Raw genomic sequence first — 17,372 nt, 5'->3', positions numbered from 1 at the left:
ACATCACCCACCTTGTGTCCCAGGTCTAAATCAGGCCCTGGTCATTAATATCACCCACCTGGTGTCCCAGGTCTAAATCAGTCCCTGATCATTAATATCACCCCACCTGGTGTCCCAGGTCTAAATCAGGCCCTGATCATTAATATCAACCCACCTGGTGTCCCAGGTCTAAATCAGGCCCTGGTCATTAATATCACCCACCTGCTGTCCCAGGTCTAAATCAGTCCCTGGTCATTAATATCACCCACCTGCTGTCCCAGGTCTAAATCAGTCCCTGGTCATTAATATCACCCACCTGGTGTCCCAGGTCTAAATCAGGCCCTGATCATTAATATCACCCACCTGGTGTCCCAGGTCTAAATCAGTCCCTGATCATTAATATCGCCCACCTGGTGTCCCAGGTCTAAATCAGTCCCTGATCATTAATATCACCCACCTGGTGTCCCAGGTCTAAATCAGGCCCTGATCATTAATATCACCCACCTGGTGTCCCAGGTCTAAATTTGGCCCTGATTAGAGGGGAACAATTTTTAAAAAGCAGTGGAACTGTCTTGGAGGTCCAGATTAATTTTAGGGCCTTAGCCTACAGCGCATTGGGAAAGTATTCAGACCCCTTGACTTTTTCCCACATTTTGTTACATCACAGCCTTATTCTCAAATTCATCAAATAGTTTTTTTCCCTCATCAATCTACACACAATACCCCATAATGACATCACAATACCCCATAATGACAAAGCATAAGCTTTTTTATTATTGTTCTTTAAGCAAATTTAGAAAAATAAAGTACTTAAGTATTCAGACCCTTTGCTATGAGACTCTAAATTGAGCTCAGGTGCATCCTGTTTCCATTGATCATCCTTGAGATGTTTCGACAACTTGATTGGAGTCCACCTGTGGTAAATTCAAATGATTGGTCATGATTTGGAAAGGCACACACCTGCCTATATAAGGTCCCACAGTTGACAGTACATGTCAGAGCAAAAACCAAGCCATGAGGTCGAAGGAATTGTCTGTAGAGCTCTGAGACAGGTTTGTGTCCAGGCATAGATCTTGGGAAGGGTACCACAACATTTCTGCTGCATTGAAGGTCCCCAAGAACACAGTGGCCTCCATCATTCTTAAATGGAAGAAGTTTGGAACCACCAAGACTCCTAGAGCTGGCCACCCGGCCAAACTGAGCAATCGGGGGAGAAGAGCCTTGGTCAGGGAGGTGACCAAGATCCCGATGGTCACTCTGACAGAGCTCCAGAGTTCCTCTGTGGAGATGGGAGAACCTTCTAGAAGGACAACAATCTCTGCAGCACTCCACCAATCAGGCCTTTATGGTAGAGTGGCCAGATGGAAGCCACTCCTCAGTAAAAGGCACATGACAGCCTGCTTGGAGTTTGCCAAAAGACACCTAAAGGACTCTGACCATGAGAAACAAGATTCTCTGGTCTGATGAAACCAAGATTTAACTCTGGCCTGAATTGCAAGCGTCACATCTGGAGGAAACCTGGCACCATCCCTTCGGTGAAGCATGGTGGTGGCAGCATCATGCTGTGGGGATGTTTTTCAGCGGGAGGGACTGGGAGACTAGTCAGGATCGAGGCAAAGATGAACGGAGCAAAGTATAGAGAGATCCTTGATGAAAACCTGCTCCAGAGGACTCAGGACCTCAGACTGGGGTGAAGGTTCACCTTCCAACAGGACAATGGACTTAAGCACACAGCCAAGACATCACAGGATTCACTTCGGGACAAGTCTCTGAATGTCCCTGAGTGGCCCAGCCAGAGCCCGGACTTGAACTCGATTGAACATCTCTGGAGCGACCTGAAAATAGCTGTGCAGGGATGCTCCCCATCCAACCTGACAGAGCTTGAGAGGATCTGCAGAGAAGAATGTGAGAAACTCCCCAAATACAGGTCTGCCAAGCTTGTAGCATCATACCCAAGAAGACTCGAGGCTGTAATCGCTGCCAAAGGTGCTTCAACAAAGTACTGAGTAAAGGGTCTGAATACTTATGTAAATTTGATATTTGTTTTTTTTCTTCATAAATTTGCCACTTTTTTGCTTTTTAATTATGGGCTACTGCTTCTGGATTGATAAGGGGTTAAAAACAATTCAATCCCTTTTAAAATAAGGCTGGACAAAGTCAAGAGGTCTGAATACTTTCCGAATAAACTGGGTGGTTCAAGCCCTGATTGCTGATTTGCTGAACGCCGTGGTATATCAGATCATATACCACTGGTATGACCACTTTGTGCCTCTCTAATCACCTTGGTAACCAGTTTCTAACAGCAATAAGGCACCTCGGGGGTTTGTCGTATATGTCCAGTATACCACGACTAAGGGCTGTATCCAGGCTTTCCGCGTTGCGTCGTGGGTAAGAACAGCCCTTAGCCGTGGTATAATGGCCATATACCACACCTCCTCTGGTCTTATTCCTTCATCATAAAACAGTTACGAAGCCTTGTACCTAGCGACCACATCGTGTCAAAATAATCACAGTAAATGAACTGTTCTTCCCCCTACGTAATGTAGTCCAGATTAATAGGCATCTCTTTTGGTATGCCAGAACTTGCCGTTATCTTCCCTACTTTTGGCGCTGGAAGCAGGCAGGCTGCAGGGGTGTAGCCTGTTTGTTTTAGATGCTAATGATGATCAGCAATGATCAATGTATTTTCATCTTGTTTGGTATTTGCATGGAGAACCCATGCAGAGCCTGCAGTCAGTGGGCCCTGGTTTGATGGGTAGGGAACAGTGATATAACAATGACCGAGAAGTGGCCAACTGGCATACGGCTACAGGGGACCTGTTTACATCTCTGTGTGAGCTAACAGCAGGTCTCTGATTGTGTGAGGAGGGACTTCATGAAAGATCTCTTAATCATCTGTTTTAATTCCTCCTCTCCTCTCTCTCCCGCTCTCTTCCTCATTCTCTCCTACCACCCCTCTCTCCTCCTATCCCTCTTCCCTCCATCTCTTTTCTCCCCATCCCTCCCTCCCTCCCTCCACTCCTCTCCTCTCTCTCCCGCTCTCTTCCTCATTCTCTCCTACCACCCCTCTCTCCTCCTATCCCTCTTCCCTCCATCTCTTTTCTCCCCATCCCTCTCTCCTCTCGCTCCATTCTTCTCTCCCTTCCCTCCATCCCTCTCTCCCTTCATCCCTCCATCCCGCTCTCCTCTCCTCTCCTCCCTCTCTCCCTCCCTCCCTCTCTCCCTCCACCCCTCTCTCCTCTCCTCCCTCCCTCTCTCCTCTCCATCCCTCACTCCTCTCCTCCCTCTCTCCCTTCATCCCTCTCTTCTCTCTCTCTCCTCCATCCATCCTTCTCACCTCCCTCCCTCCCTCCCTCCCTCCCTCCCTCCCTCCCTCCCTCCCTCCCTCCCTCCCTCCCTCCCTCCCTCCCTCCCTCCATCCATCTCTCCTCTTCTCCCAGACTGTATGAGAACAAAGGAGAAGCAGACTTCATGGAGTCCTTGAGGAATCTCTTCACTTCCTTCAATGACATGATGAACATCAACTCAGAGAACACAGGCATGGTGAAGGTAGGACATCATTCATATAGTCTGTCTCTGCTTAAGAGTGATGCCTTTTGTGTTTCCATGCTACTCTATGTATTATGTCTCTAGTTCCCATCCCATGTCCACTGTGTGTCCAGATGTATCTTGCTCCCCTATGGGTAAAGGACAATATACAGTAGTTTCAGTTTCGACATACCTACTAATATAAGGGTTTTTCTTTATTTTTACTATGTTCTACATTGTAGAATAATAGTGACGATCATGAAATAACACATATGGAATTATGTAGTAACTAAAAAAGTGTTATACAAAATATTTTAGATTTTAGATTCTTCAAAGTAGCCACTCTTTGCCTTGATGCCAGCTTTGCACACACTTGGCATTCTCTCAACCAGCTTCACCTGGAATGCTTTTCCAACAGTCTTGAAGGAGTTCCCACATATGCTGAGCACTTGTTGGCTGCTTTTCCTTCACTCTGCGATCCAACTCATCCTCAACCATCTCAATTGGGTTGAGGTCGGGTGATTGTGGAGGTCAGGTCATCTGATGCAGTACTCCATCACTCTCCTTGGTCAAGTAGAACTTACACAGCCTGGAGGTGTGTTTTGGGTCATTGTCCTGTTGAAAAAACAAATGATAGCCCAAACCAGATGGGATGGCGTATCACTGCAGAATTCTGTGGTAGCCATGCTGGTTAAGTGTGCCTTGAGTTCAAAATAAATCACAGACCGTGTCACCAGCAAAGCACCATCACACCTCCTCCTCCATGCTTCATGGTGGAAACCACACATGCGGAGATCATCCATTCACCTACTCTGCATCTCACAAAAACATGTTGTTTGGAACCAAGAATCTCAAATTTGGACTCATCAGACCAAAGGACAGATTTCCACCAGTCTAATGTCCATTGCTCGTGTTTCTTCACCCAAGCAAGTCTCTTCTTCTTACTGGTGTCCTTTAGTAGTGATTTCTTAGCAGCAATTCAACCATGAAGGCTATGAAGGCCTGATTCACGCAGTCTCCTCTGAACATTTGATGTTGACATGTGTCTGTTACTTGAACTCTGTGAAGCATTTATTTGGGCTGCAATCTGAGGTGCAGTTAACTCTAATGAACTTATCCTCTGTAGCAGAGGTAACTCTGGGTCTTCTACTCCTGTGGCGGTCCTCATGAGAGCCAGGTTCATCATAGCGATTGATGGTTTTTTCTATTGCATTTGAAGAAACTTTCAGTTCTTGAAATTTAAAGTAGCTATGGACTGTCGTTTCTCTTTGCTTATTTGATCTGTTCTTGCCATAATATGGACTTGGTCTTTTACCAAGTAGGGCTATCTTCTGTATACTACCCCTACCTTGTCACAACACAACTGATTGGCTCAAATGCATTAACCTCTTACATCTAGACGTCCAATGATAGGCGTGGCGCGAATTACAAATTCCTCAAAAATACAAAAACTTCAACTTTTCAAACATATGACTATTTCACAGCATTTTAAAGACAAGACTCTCCTTTATCTAACCACACTGTCCGATTTCAAAAAGGCTTTACAGCGAAAGCAAAACATTAGATTATGTCAGCAGAGTACCAAGCCAGAAATAATCAGACACCCATTTTTCAAGCTAGCATATAATGTCACAAAAACCCAGAAGACAGCTAAATGCAGCACTAACCTTTGATGATCTTCATCAGATGACACACCTAGGACATTATGTTATACAATACATGCATGTTTTGTTCAATCAAGTTCATATTTATATCAAAAAACAGCTTTTTACATTAGCATGTGACGTTCAGAACTAGCATACTTCCGGGGAATTTGTTAACAATTTACTAAATTACTCACGATAAACGTTCACAAAAAGCATAACAATTATTTTAAGAATTATAGATACAGAACTCCTCTATGCACTCGATATGTCCGATTTTAAAATAGCTTTTTGGTGAAAGCACATTTTGCAATATTCTAAGTACATAGCCCAGCCATCACGGGCTAGCTATTTAGACACCCGGCAAGTTTAGCACTCACCAATATCAGATTTACTATTATAAAAGTTTGATTACCTTTTGTTGTCTTTGTCAGAATGCACTCCCAGGACTGCTACTTCAATAACAAATGTTAGTTTGGTCCAAAATAATCCATCGTTATATCCGAATAGCGGCGTTTTGTTCGTGCGTCCCAGACACTATCCGAAATGGTAAATCAGGGTCGAGCGCATGGCGCAATTCGTGACAATTTTTTTAAAATATTCCATTACCGTACTTCGAAGCATGTCAACCGCTGTTTAAAATCAATTTTTATGCAATTTATCTCGTAAAAAAGCGATAATATTCCAACCGGGAATCTCCTTTTCGGCAAACAGAGGAAAAATCACAAAGACGGGGGCGGCCAGGGCACGCGCCTAAGCCCACAGTCCCTTGATCGGCCACTTGAGAAAGGCGATAGTGTGTTTCAGCCTGGGGCTGGGATGACGACATTCTGTTTTTTCCTGGGCTCTGAGCGCCCATGGAAGACGTAGGAAGTGTCACGTTAGAGCAGAGATCCTTTGTAAAAGATAGAGATGGCAAAGAAGTTCAAGAAATGGTCAGACAGGCCACTTCCTGTAAAGGAATCTCTCAGGTTTTGACCTGCCATTTGAGTTCTGTTATACTCACAGACACCATTCAAACAGTTTTAGAAACTTTGGAGTGTTTTCTATCCAAAGCCAATAATTATATGCATATTCTAGTTACTGGGCAGGAGTAGTAACCAGATTAAATCGGGTATGTTTTTTTATCCAGCCGTGAAAATACTGTCCCCTAGCCATAACAGGTTAAGAAGGAAAGAAATTCCATAAATTAACTTTTAAGAAGGCACACCTGTTAATTGAAATGCTTTCCAGGTGAGTACCTCATGAAGCTGGTTGAGAGAATGCCAAGAGTGTGCAAAGCTGTCATCAAGGCAAAGGGTTTCTGTTTGAAGAATCTGAAATATATTTGAATTTGTTTAACACTTTTTTGGTTACTACATGATTCCATATGTGTTATTTCATAGTTGTGATGTCTTCACTGTTATTCTACAATGTAGAAAATAGTAAAAATAAAGAAAAACCCTGGAATGAGTAGGTGTGTCCAAACTTTTGACTGGTAGTGTATCTGTTATTGTTGGCTGTGTGTTGTTCCCCTCTTTATTCATTGTCTTCCTGAATAGATCTCTCCATGTGCCTCCCTCCCCTCTGTGTTCATATGTATTTCTTCTGCAACTGTTGTCTCTGTCTGTGTTCTCTCTCTGACCTGGTCTGTTCTGTGTCCTGGGGCATCTCTCGCTCTCTCTCGCTCTCTCTCTCTCGCTCTCTCTCTCTCTCGCTCTCTCTCTCTCTCGCTCTCTCTCTCTCTCGCTCTCTTTCGCTCGCTCTCGCTCTCTCTCGCTCTCTCGCTGTCTCTGTCTCTCTCTCTATATCTCTCTATCTCTATCTCTCTGACCTGGCCTGTTCTGTGTCCCGGGACATCTCTCTCTGACCTGGCCTGTTCTGTGTCCCGGGACATCTCTCTCTGGCCTGTTCTGTGTCCCGGGGCATCTCTCTCTGACCTGGCCTGTTCTGTGTCCCGGGACATCTCTGCGTTCCTCCTCTTTAGCTCCTCCTCAAGGTATTTTCTGATTGCCTCCCTCCCTCTATCCCTCCCTCTTTCCCTCCCTCTTTCCCTCCCTCTTTCCCTCCCTCTTTCTCTCCCTCGTTCCCTCCCTCATTCCTTTAACTAGGCCTTTTGGAAGTCTTGTAACAGAGTTGAATTGTTGCACCGTTAGAAGTGCTCCTTATAGAGGGTTTGTTAATCAGAATAGAGGGTTTCCATGTAGGAGACTGTTAATTCCCTTCAACAGTGGCTATGTCCCCAATGGTAGCTTATTTCCTGTTTCCTTATGGGCCCTGGTCAAAAGTATAGCGCTATGGGACGTAGCCAGTGTTTTTGAAATCCAACGTTCCTGCTCTGGTCTCTGTTTCTGTCTGATTGGCTGTTTGAAATCCAACGTTCCTGCTCTGGTCTATGTTTCTGTCTGATTGGCTGTTTGAAATCCAACGTTCCTGCTCTGGTCTATGTTTCTGTCTGATTGGCTGTTTGAAATCCAACGTTCCTGCTCTGGTCTCTGTTTCTGTCTGATTGGCTGTTTGAAATCCAACGTTCCTGCTCTGGTCTCTGTTTCTGTCTGATTGGCTGTTTGAAATCCAACGTTCCTGCTCTGCTCAGGTCTCTCTCTGATTGTTGACAACTAGTTAAACAACCAAAGTGGTGACAACAGGGAAATCATCTGAGGCTCAAATGACACCCTATTCCCTGTCAAAGGAAGTGTGCTAAATAGGGAATCAGGTGCCATTTCCAATGCAGCCAGGACACTAGGAAGAAAGGCTCAGAACTGCCTGGTTATTAAAACCACCCTGATAGGAGAAAACAGGGAAATCACAGCTCCTCCCTGAACAACATTACTGATGGAGGTCGTTGTTCTTATTTTACAACATGGACGTTTAGTGGTTTAGTTGTCAGTACCCTGGCAGCTGTCCAGATCACTGACATGTTTAGGTTTCTAGTGGCCTATAAATAATGACACATGTATTTACCATGTGGTAAATAGGGAAATAAATGGATGGATTTACAGATGACTACCTGTATAAACAGATCATCCCTTAGCCTGGATCCCGTCCTGCTAATCAAGCCCAGCCAACTAATGACTAATGACAAGCATAATGACTCTAGACAAGCATAATGACTCTAGACAAGCATAATGACTCTAGACAAGCCTAATGACTCTAGACAAGCCTAATGACTCTAGACAAGCCTAATGACTCGAGGCAAGCCTAATGACTCTAGACAAGCACAATGACTACTGACTCTAGACAAGCATAATGACTCTAGACAAGCCTAATGACTCTAGACAAACATAATGACTAATGACTCTAGACAAGCACAATGACTCTAGACAAGCATAATGACTCTAGACAAGCATAATGACTCTAGACAAGCATAATGACTCTAGACAAGCATAATGACTCTAGACAAGCATAATGACTAATGACTCTAGACAAGCATAATGACTAATGACTCTAGACAAACATAATGACTCTAGACAAGCATAATGACTAATGACTCTAGACAAGCATAATGACTCTAGACAAGCATAATGACTCTAGACAAGCATAATGACTCTAGACAAGCCTAATGACTCTAGACAAGCCTAATGACTCGAGACAAGCATAATGACTAATGACTCTAGACAAGCACAATGACTCTAGACAAGCACAATGACTCTAGACAAGCATAATGACTCTAGACAAGCCTAATGACTCTAGACAAGCATAATGACTAATGACTCTAGACATGCACAATGACTCTAGACAAGCATAATGACTCTAGACAAGCATAATGACTCTAGACAAGCACAATGACTCTAGACAAGCATAATGACTCTAGACAAGCATAATGACTCTAGACACGCCTAATGACTCGAGACAAGCATAATGACTAATGACTCTAGACAAGCACAATGACTCTAGACAAGCACAATGACTCTAGACAAGCACAATGACTCTAGACAAGCACAATGACTCTAGACAAGCACAATGACTCTAGACAAGCATAATGACTCTAGACAAGCCTAATGACTCTAGACAAGCCTAATGACTCTAGACAAGCACAATGACTCTAAACAAGCATAATGACTAATGACTCTAGACAAGCACAATGACTCTAGACAAGCATAATGACTCTAAACAAGCATAATGACTCTAAACAAGCATAATGACTCTAGACGCAAGCACAATGACTCTAGACAAGCACAATGACTCTAGACAGGCACAATGACTCTAGACAAGCACAATGACTCTAGACAAGCACAATGACTCTAGACAAGCACAATGACTCTAGACAAGCACAATGACTCTAGACAAGCACAATGACTCTAGACAAGCACAATGACTCTAGACAAGCATAATGACTCAAGACAAGCGTAATGACTCTAGACAAGCACAATGACTCTAAACAAGCATAATGACTAATGACTCTAGACAAGCACAATGACTCTAGACAAGCACAATGACTCTAGACAAGCACAATGACTCTAGACAAGCCTAATGACTCTAGACAAGCATAATGACTAATGACTCTAGACATGCACAATGACTCTAGACAAGCATAATGACTCTAGACAAGCATAATGACTCTAGACAAGCATAATGACTCTAGACAAGCCTAATGACTCTAGACAAGCCTAATGACTCTAGACACGCCTAATGACTCGAGACGAGCATAATGACTAATGACTCTAGACAAGCACAATGACTCTAGACAAGCACAATGACTCTAGACAAGCATAATGACTCTAGACAAGCATAATGACTCTAGACAAGCCTAATGACTCTAGACGCAAGCACAATGACTCTAGACAAGCACAATGACTCTAGACAAGCACAATGACTAGACAAGCACAATGACTCTAGACAAGCACAATGACTCTAGACAAGCATAATGACTCTAGACAAGCCTAATGACTCTAGACAAGCCTAATGACTCTAGACAAGCCTAATGACTCTAGACACGCCTAATGACTCGAGACAAGCATAATGACTAATGACTCTAGACAAGCACAATGACTCTAGACAAGCACAATGACTCTAGACAAGCATAATGACTCTAGACAAGCATAATGACTCTAGACAAGCCTAATGACTCTAGACAAGCACAATGACTCTAGACAAGCATAATGACTCTAGACAAGCATAATGACTCTAGACAAGCCTAATGACTCTAGACACGCCTAATGACTCGAGACAAGCATAATGACTAATGACTCTAGACAAGCACAATGACTCTAGACAAGCACAATGACTCTAGACAAGCACAATGACTCTAGACAAGCATAATGACTCTAGACAAGCATAATGACTCTAGACAAGCCTAATGACTCTAGACAAGCACAATGACTCTAAACAAGCATAATGACTAATGACTCTAGACAAGCACAATGACTCTAGACAAGCACAATGACTCTAGACAAGCATAATGACTCTAGACAAGCCTAATGACTCTAGACAAGCATAATGACTAATGACTCTAGACAAGCATAATGACTCTAGACAAGCATAATGACTCTAGACAAGCCTAATGACTCTAGACAAGCCTAATGACTCTAGACACGCCTAATGACTCGAGACGAGCATAATGACTAATGACTCTAGACAAGCACAATGACTCTAGACAAGCACAATGACTCTAGACAAGCACAATGACTCTAGACAAGCACAATGACTCTAGACAAGCACAATGACTCTAGACAAGCCTAATGACTCTAGACAAGCCTAATGACTCTAGACAAGCCTAATGACTCTAGACAAGCCTAATGACTCTAAACAAGCATAATGACTAATGACTCTAGACAAGCACAATGACTCTAGACAAGCACAATGACTCTAGACAAGCATAATGACTCTAAACAAGCATAATGACTCTAGACGCAAGCACAATGACTCTAGACAAGCACAATGACTCTAGACAAGCACAATGACTCTAGACAAGCATAATGACTCTAGACAAGCATAATGACTCTAGACAAGCACAATGACTCTAAACAAGCATAATGACTAATGACTCTAGACAAGCACAATGACTCTAGACAAGCACAATGACTCTAGACAAGCACAATGACTCTAGACAAGCACAATGACTCTAGACAAGCATAATGACTCTAGACAATCATAATGACTAATGACTCTAGACAAGCATAATGACTCTAGACAAGCACAATGACTCTAAACAAGCATAATGACTCTAGACAAGCATAATGAAGCATACTGACTCTAGACAAGCATACTGATTCTAGACAAGCATACTGACTCTAGACAAGCCTACTGACTCTAGACAAGCCTAATGACTCTAGAGCCTACTGACTCTAGACAAGCCTAATGACTCTAGAGCCTAATGACTCTAGACAAGCCTAATGACTCTAGACAAGCCTAATGACTAATGACTCTAGGCAAGCATAATGACTAATGACTCTAGACAAGCATAATGACTCTAGACAAGCATACTGACTCTAGACAAGCATACTGATTCTAGACAAGCCTAATGACTCTAGACAAGCCTAATGACTCTAGACAAGCCTAATGACTCTGGACAAGCACAATGACTCTGGACAAGCACAATGACTCTGGACAAGCACAATGACACTAGACAAGCACAATGACTCTAGACAAGCACAATGACTCTAGACAAGCACAATGACTCTAGACAAGCACAATGACTCTAGACAAGCCTAATGACTCTAGACAAGCCTAATGACTCTAGACAAGCACAGTGACTCTAGACAAGCATAATGACTCTAGACAAGCACAATGACGAATGACTCTAGACAAGCCTAATGACTCTAGACAAGCCTAATGACTCTAGACAAGCCTAATGACTCTAGACAAGCCTAATGACTAAACAAGCACAATGACTAGACAAGCCTAATGACTCTAGACAAGCATAATGGCTGTAGACAAGCCTAATGACTCTAGACAAGCCTAATGACTCTAGACAAGCCTAATGACTCTAGAGAAGCACAATGACACATCCAGTCATACAATGTATTGTGATATTCTAGCTAACATTTTCAACATTCTAGTGAGGGCCAGGCTGGTTACACAGTTGGTCATCTAATATTCAAACCTTGAAGATCAGGGATAATCATAATCGTTTTGTTTTGTCCAGGGTGCAGCGCTGAAATACGTCCCCACAATCGTGAACGACGTCAAACTGGTCTTCGATCCCAAGGAGCTCAGGTATGTTTTCATCAGGGAAACCGCTGTCCTGTGGTTATATACACTAATGCTTTAACACTGTATATAACACACTTCTACAATGCCATAACAGAGCTGAGATTTTCATCCCATTCCCTCCACTGGCTGTGACTCCTGTTAGACCAATACTGTAGTATCATTATCTGTGACTCCTGTTAGTCCAATACTGTATTATCATTATCTGTGACTCCTGTTAGACCAATACTGTAATATCATTATCTGTGACTCCTGTTAGACCAATACTGTATTATCATTATCTGTGACTCCTGTTAGACCAATACTGTAGTATCATTATCTGTGACTCCTGTTAGACCAATACTGTAGTATCATTATCTGTGACTCCTGTTAGTCCAATACTGTAGTGTTCATTATCTGTGACTCCTGTTAGACTAATACTGTAATATCATTATCTGTGACTCCTGTTAAACAAATACTGTAGTATCATTATCTGTGGCTCTGTGCTTCACACACACACACACACACACACACACACACACACCACTTAACATTCACCAGCTGTACCATGTGGGTTGGATATATATAGTCCTGGTTGCCTTGGAAACGTAGAACTGCTGCTTCAACAACAGTGCAGCGGTTAATCTGACCTGTCATGAATGTTATATCATTGTATTATATTGATTTAAAAATACAAAATAACATTTTAATTAGAAAAGCTTTTATAAATGATTAGGTGCACATCAAGGTTTTGGCAATATATCAATATATCAATAGGACACTAAATCAATAGGAGACTAGATCAATAGATCACTAGATCACTAGGACACTAGATCACTAGATCACTAGATCAATAGATCACTAGGACACTAGATCACTAGATCAATAGATCACTAGGACACTAGATCACTATATCAATAGGACACAAGATCAATAGGACACTAGATCACTAGATCAATAGATCACTAGGACACTAGATCACTATATCAATAGGACACTAGATCAATAGGACACTAGGACACTAGGACACTAGATCACTAGATCATAGATCACTAGATCACTAGATCACTAGGACACTAGATCAATAGGACACTAGATCACTAGATCACTAGATCAATAGGACACTAGATCACTAGATCACTAGGACACTCCAGTTTTACAGACCAGCTAATGTAATATTAGAACATAAGGGTCTGTTGTTATACAGACATGGATTTAGTTTGAAGCCTCAACCTATGTTGGTCCTTATTAACTAGAGTCCTGTTCTACATTCACCAAGCTGAGCTGTTCAACTGCTCACACAGAATAAATTCTAGTCTACGTTGACCCAGTGTTAAATATGTTGTTCTGACGTTATATATGTGACATGCAGGACTGTGGCTGGTACAAAATGGGCCCTGGGCAAATTATTGCACTATATAGGGAATAGGGTACCGGTTGTACTGCACTACATAGGGAATAGGGTACCAGTTGTACTGCACTACATAGGGAATAGGGTACCAGTTGTACTGCACTACATAGGGAATAGGGTGCCAGTTTTACTGCACTACATAGGGAATAGGGTGCCTGCTGTACTGTCTACATAGGGAATAGGGTACCAGTTGTACTGCACTACATAGGGAATAGGGTACCAGTTGTACTGCACTACATAGGGAATAGGGTGCCAGTTGTACTGCACTACATAGGGAATAGGGTGCCCATTGTACTGCACAATATAGGGAATAGGGTGCCTATTGTACTGTCTACATAGGGAATAGGGTACCTGCTGTACTGTCTACATAGGGAATAGGGTACCAGTTGTACTGCACTACATAGGGAATAGGGTGCCAGTTGTACTGCACTACATAGGGAATAGGGTGCCCATTGTACTGCACTACATAGGGAATAGGGTGCCCATTGTACTGCACTACATAGGGAATAGGGTGTCCATTGTACTGCACTACATAGGGAATAGGGTGCCAGTTGTACTGCACTACATAGGGAATAGGGTGCCAGTTGTACTGCACTACATAGGGAATAGGGTGCCCATTGTACTGCACAATATAGGGAATAGGGTGCCCATTGTACTGCACAATATAGGGAATAGGGTGCCTGCTGTACTGTCTACATAGGGAATAGGGTACCAGTTGTACTGCACTCCATAGGGAATAGGGTGCCAGTTGTACTGCACTACATAGGGAATAGGGTGCCAGTTGTACTGCACTACATAGGGAATAGGGTGCCCATTGTACTGCACTACATAGGGAATAGGGTGCCCATTGTACTGCACTACATAGGGAATAGGGTGCCCATTGTACTGCACTACATAGGGAATAGGGTGCCAGTTGTACTGCACTAGATAGGGAATAGGGTGCCCGTTGTACTGCACTAGATAGGGAATAGGGTGCCCATTGTACTGCACTACATAGGGAATAGGGTGCCCATTGTACTGCACTACATAGGAAATAGGGTGCCAGTTGTACTGCACTACATAGGGAATAGGGTGCCAGTTGTACTGCACTATATAGGGAATAGGGTGCCCGTTGTACTGCACTACATAGGGAATAGGGTGCCAGTTTTACTGCACTACATAGGGAATAGGGTGCCTGCTGTACTGTCTACATAGGGAATAGTGTGCCAGTTGTACTGCACTACATAGGGAATAGGGTGCCAGTTGTACTGCACTATATAGGGAATAGGGTGCCAGTTGTACTGCACTACATAGGGAATAGGGTGCCCATTGTACTGTCTACATAGGGAATAGGGTGCCAGTTGTACTGCACTATATAGGGAATAGGGTGCCAGTTGTACTGCACTACATAGGGAATAGGGTGCCCATTGTACTGCACTACATAGGGAATAGGGTGCCAGTTGTACTTCACTAGATAGGGAATAGGGTGCCCGTTGTACTGCACTAGATAGGGAATAGGGTGCCAGTTGTACTGCACTACATAGGGAATAGGGTGCCCGTTGTACTGCACTACATAGGGAATAGGGTGCCAGTTGTACTGCACTACATAGGGAATAGGGTGCCAGTTGTACTGCACTATATAGGGAATAGGGTGCCCGTTGTACTGCACTACATAGGGAATATGGTGCCAGTTTTACTGCACTACATAGGGAATAGGGTGCCTGCTGTACTGTCTACATAGGGAATAGTGTGCCAGTTGTACTGCACTACATAGGGAATAGGGTGCCAGTTGTACTGCACTATATAGGGAATAGGGTGCCAGTTGTACTGCACTACATAGGGAATAGGGTGCCCATTGTACTGTCTACATAGGGAATAGGGTGCCAGTTGTACTGCACTATATAGGGAATAGGGTGCCAGTTGTACTGCACTACATATGGAATAGGGTGCCCATTGTACTGCACTACATAGGGAATAGGGTGCCAATTGTAGGGTTGTATTAGTGAAGCGCCATGTGACCAGACAGGTGTGTGTTAGTGTAGCGTCATGTGACCAGACAGGTGTGTGTTAGTGAAGCGTCACGTGACCAGACAGGTGTGTGTTAGTGAAGCGTCATGTGACCAGACAGGTGTGTGTTAGTGAAGCGTCATGTGACCAGACAGGTGTGTGTTAGTGTAGCGTCATGTGACCAGACAGGTGTGTGTTAGTGAAGCGTCACGTGACCAGACAGGTGTGTGTTAGTGAAGCGTCATGTGACCAGACAGGTGTGTGTTAGTGAAGCGTCATGTGACCAGACAGGTGTGTGTGTTAGTGAAGCGTCACGTGACCAGACAGGTGTGTGTGTTAGTGAAGCGTCATGTGACCAGACAGGTGTGTGTGTTAGTGAAGCGTCATGTGACCAGACAGGTGTGTGTGTGTTAGTGAAGCGTCACATGACCAGACAGGGGTGTGTGTGTTAGTGAAGCGTCACGTGACCAGACAGGTGTGTATTAGTGAAGCGTCACGTGACCAGACAGGTGTGTATTAGTGAAGCGTCACGTGACCAGACAGGTGTGTATTAGTGAAGCGTCACGTGACCAGACAGGTGTGTATTAGTGAAGCGTCACGTGACCAGACAGGTGTGTGTTAGTGAAGTGACTCTGGGATGTTGTCCTGTCTAAACTCTGTGTACTGGAAGGACATGACATTTCCTCCATAATGCCTTGCGGTTAAGGGTATGCTGTCCCTCTCTGAAATGGTTTCCAGAGGAACGCATCACACTGGTTATTGTGTTATTGAAAAAGCTCATCTCAATGTACAGCGTTCCATAGACATCACTGTTAAGATAATGTGGATGCTGAAGAGGAATCAGATCCATCACTATCTGTCCACCTCTCTACCCAGACAGACTGGCTAGTCACTATCTGTCCACCTCTCTACCCAGACAGACTGGCTAGTCACTATCTGTCCACCTCTCTACCCAGACAGACTGGCTAGTCACTATCTGTCCACCTCTCTACCCAGACAGACTGGCTAGTCACTATCTGTCCACCTCTCTACCCAGACAGACTGGCTAGTCACTATCTGTCCACCTCTCTACCCAGACAGACTGGCTAGTCACTATCTGTCCACCTCTCTACCCAGACAGACTGGCTAGTCACTATCTGTCCACCTCTCTACCCAGACAGACTGGCTAGTCACTATCTGTCCACCTCTCTACCCAGACAGACTGGCTAGTCACTATCTGTCCACCTCTCTACCCAGACAGACTGGCTAGTCACTATCTGTCCACCTCTCTACCCAGACAGACTGGCTAGTCACTATCTGTCCACCTCTCTACCCAGACAGACTGGCTAGTCACTATCTGTCCACCTCTCTACCCAGACAGACTGGCTAGTCACTATCTGTCCACCTCTCTACCCAGACAGACTGGCTAGTCACTATCTGTCCACCTCTCTACCCAGACAGACTGGCTAGTCACTATCTGTCCACCTCTCTACACTGCTAACCTCATGCCTAACCTTAACTACACTGCTATCCTCATGCCTAACCTTAACTACACTGCTATCCTCATGCCTAACCTTAACTACACTGCTATCCTCATGCCTAACCTTAACCATGGCTGAATATCTCTGTCACTGTTTCAGAGTTGAAGAAAAGATAGAGGACTCCCCCCTCTTCTACCCTCCTCTCCTCCCTCCTTCTATCCTCCTCTCCTCCCTCCCTCCTCTTCTATCCTCCTC

The 17,372-nt window shown here is 43.9% G+C and overlaps 1 protein-coding gene across 7 annotated transcripts in view; it reads left to right on the top strand.

Moving 5' to 3' along the window:
- Positions 1 to 17,372, top strand: part of LOC106591860 (dedicator of cytokinesis protein 1) — a 723,705-nt gene that overhangs the window by 129,482 nt on the left and 576,851 nt on the right. For all 7 annotated transcript variants that reach the window (XM_045687698.1, XM_045687691.1, XM_045687686.1 and 4 more), the window contains exons 23-24: positions 3,420 to 3,528; positions 12,217 to 12,287. In XM_045687698.1, coding sequence (XP_045543654.1) covers positions 3,420 to 3,528; positions 12,217 to 12,287 — 180 coding nt within the window. The remainder of the gene's footprint in view (positions 1 to 3,419; positions 3,529 to 12,216; positions 12,288 to 17,372) is intronic.

This window comes from Salmo salar, chromosome ssa01 (genome assembly GCF_905237065.1).
Source record: "Salmo salar chromosome ssa01, Ssal_v3.1, whole genome shotgun sequence".
In the NCBI taxonomy this organism is placed as follows: Eukaryota; Metazoa; Chordata; class Actinopteri; order Salmoniformes; family Salmonidae; genus Salmo; species Salmo salar.
Note: the sequence above shows the minus strand (reverse complement) of the source record. Positions and strands in the feature narration are given on the sequence as shown.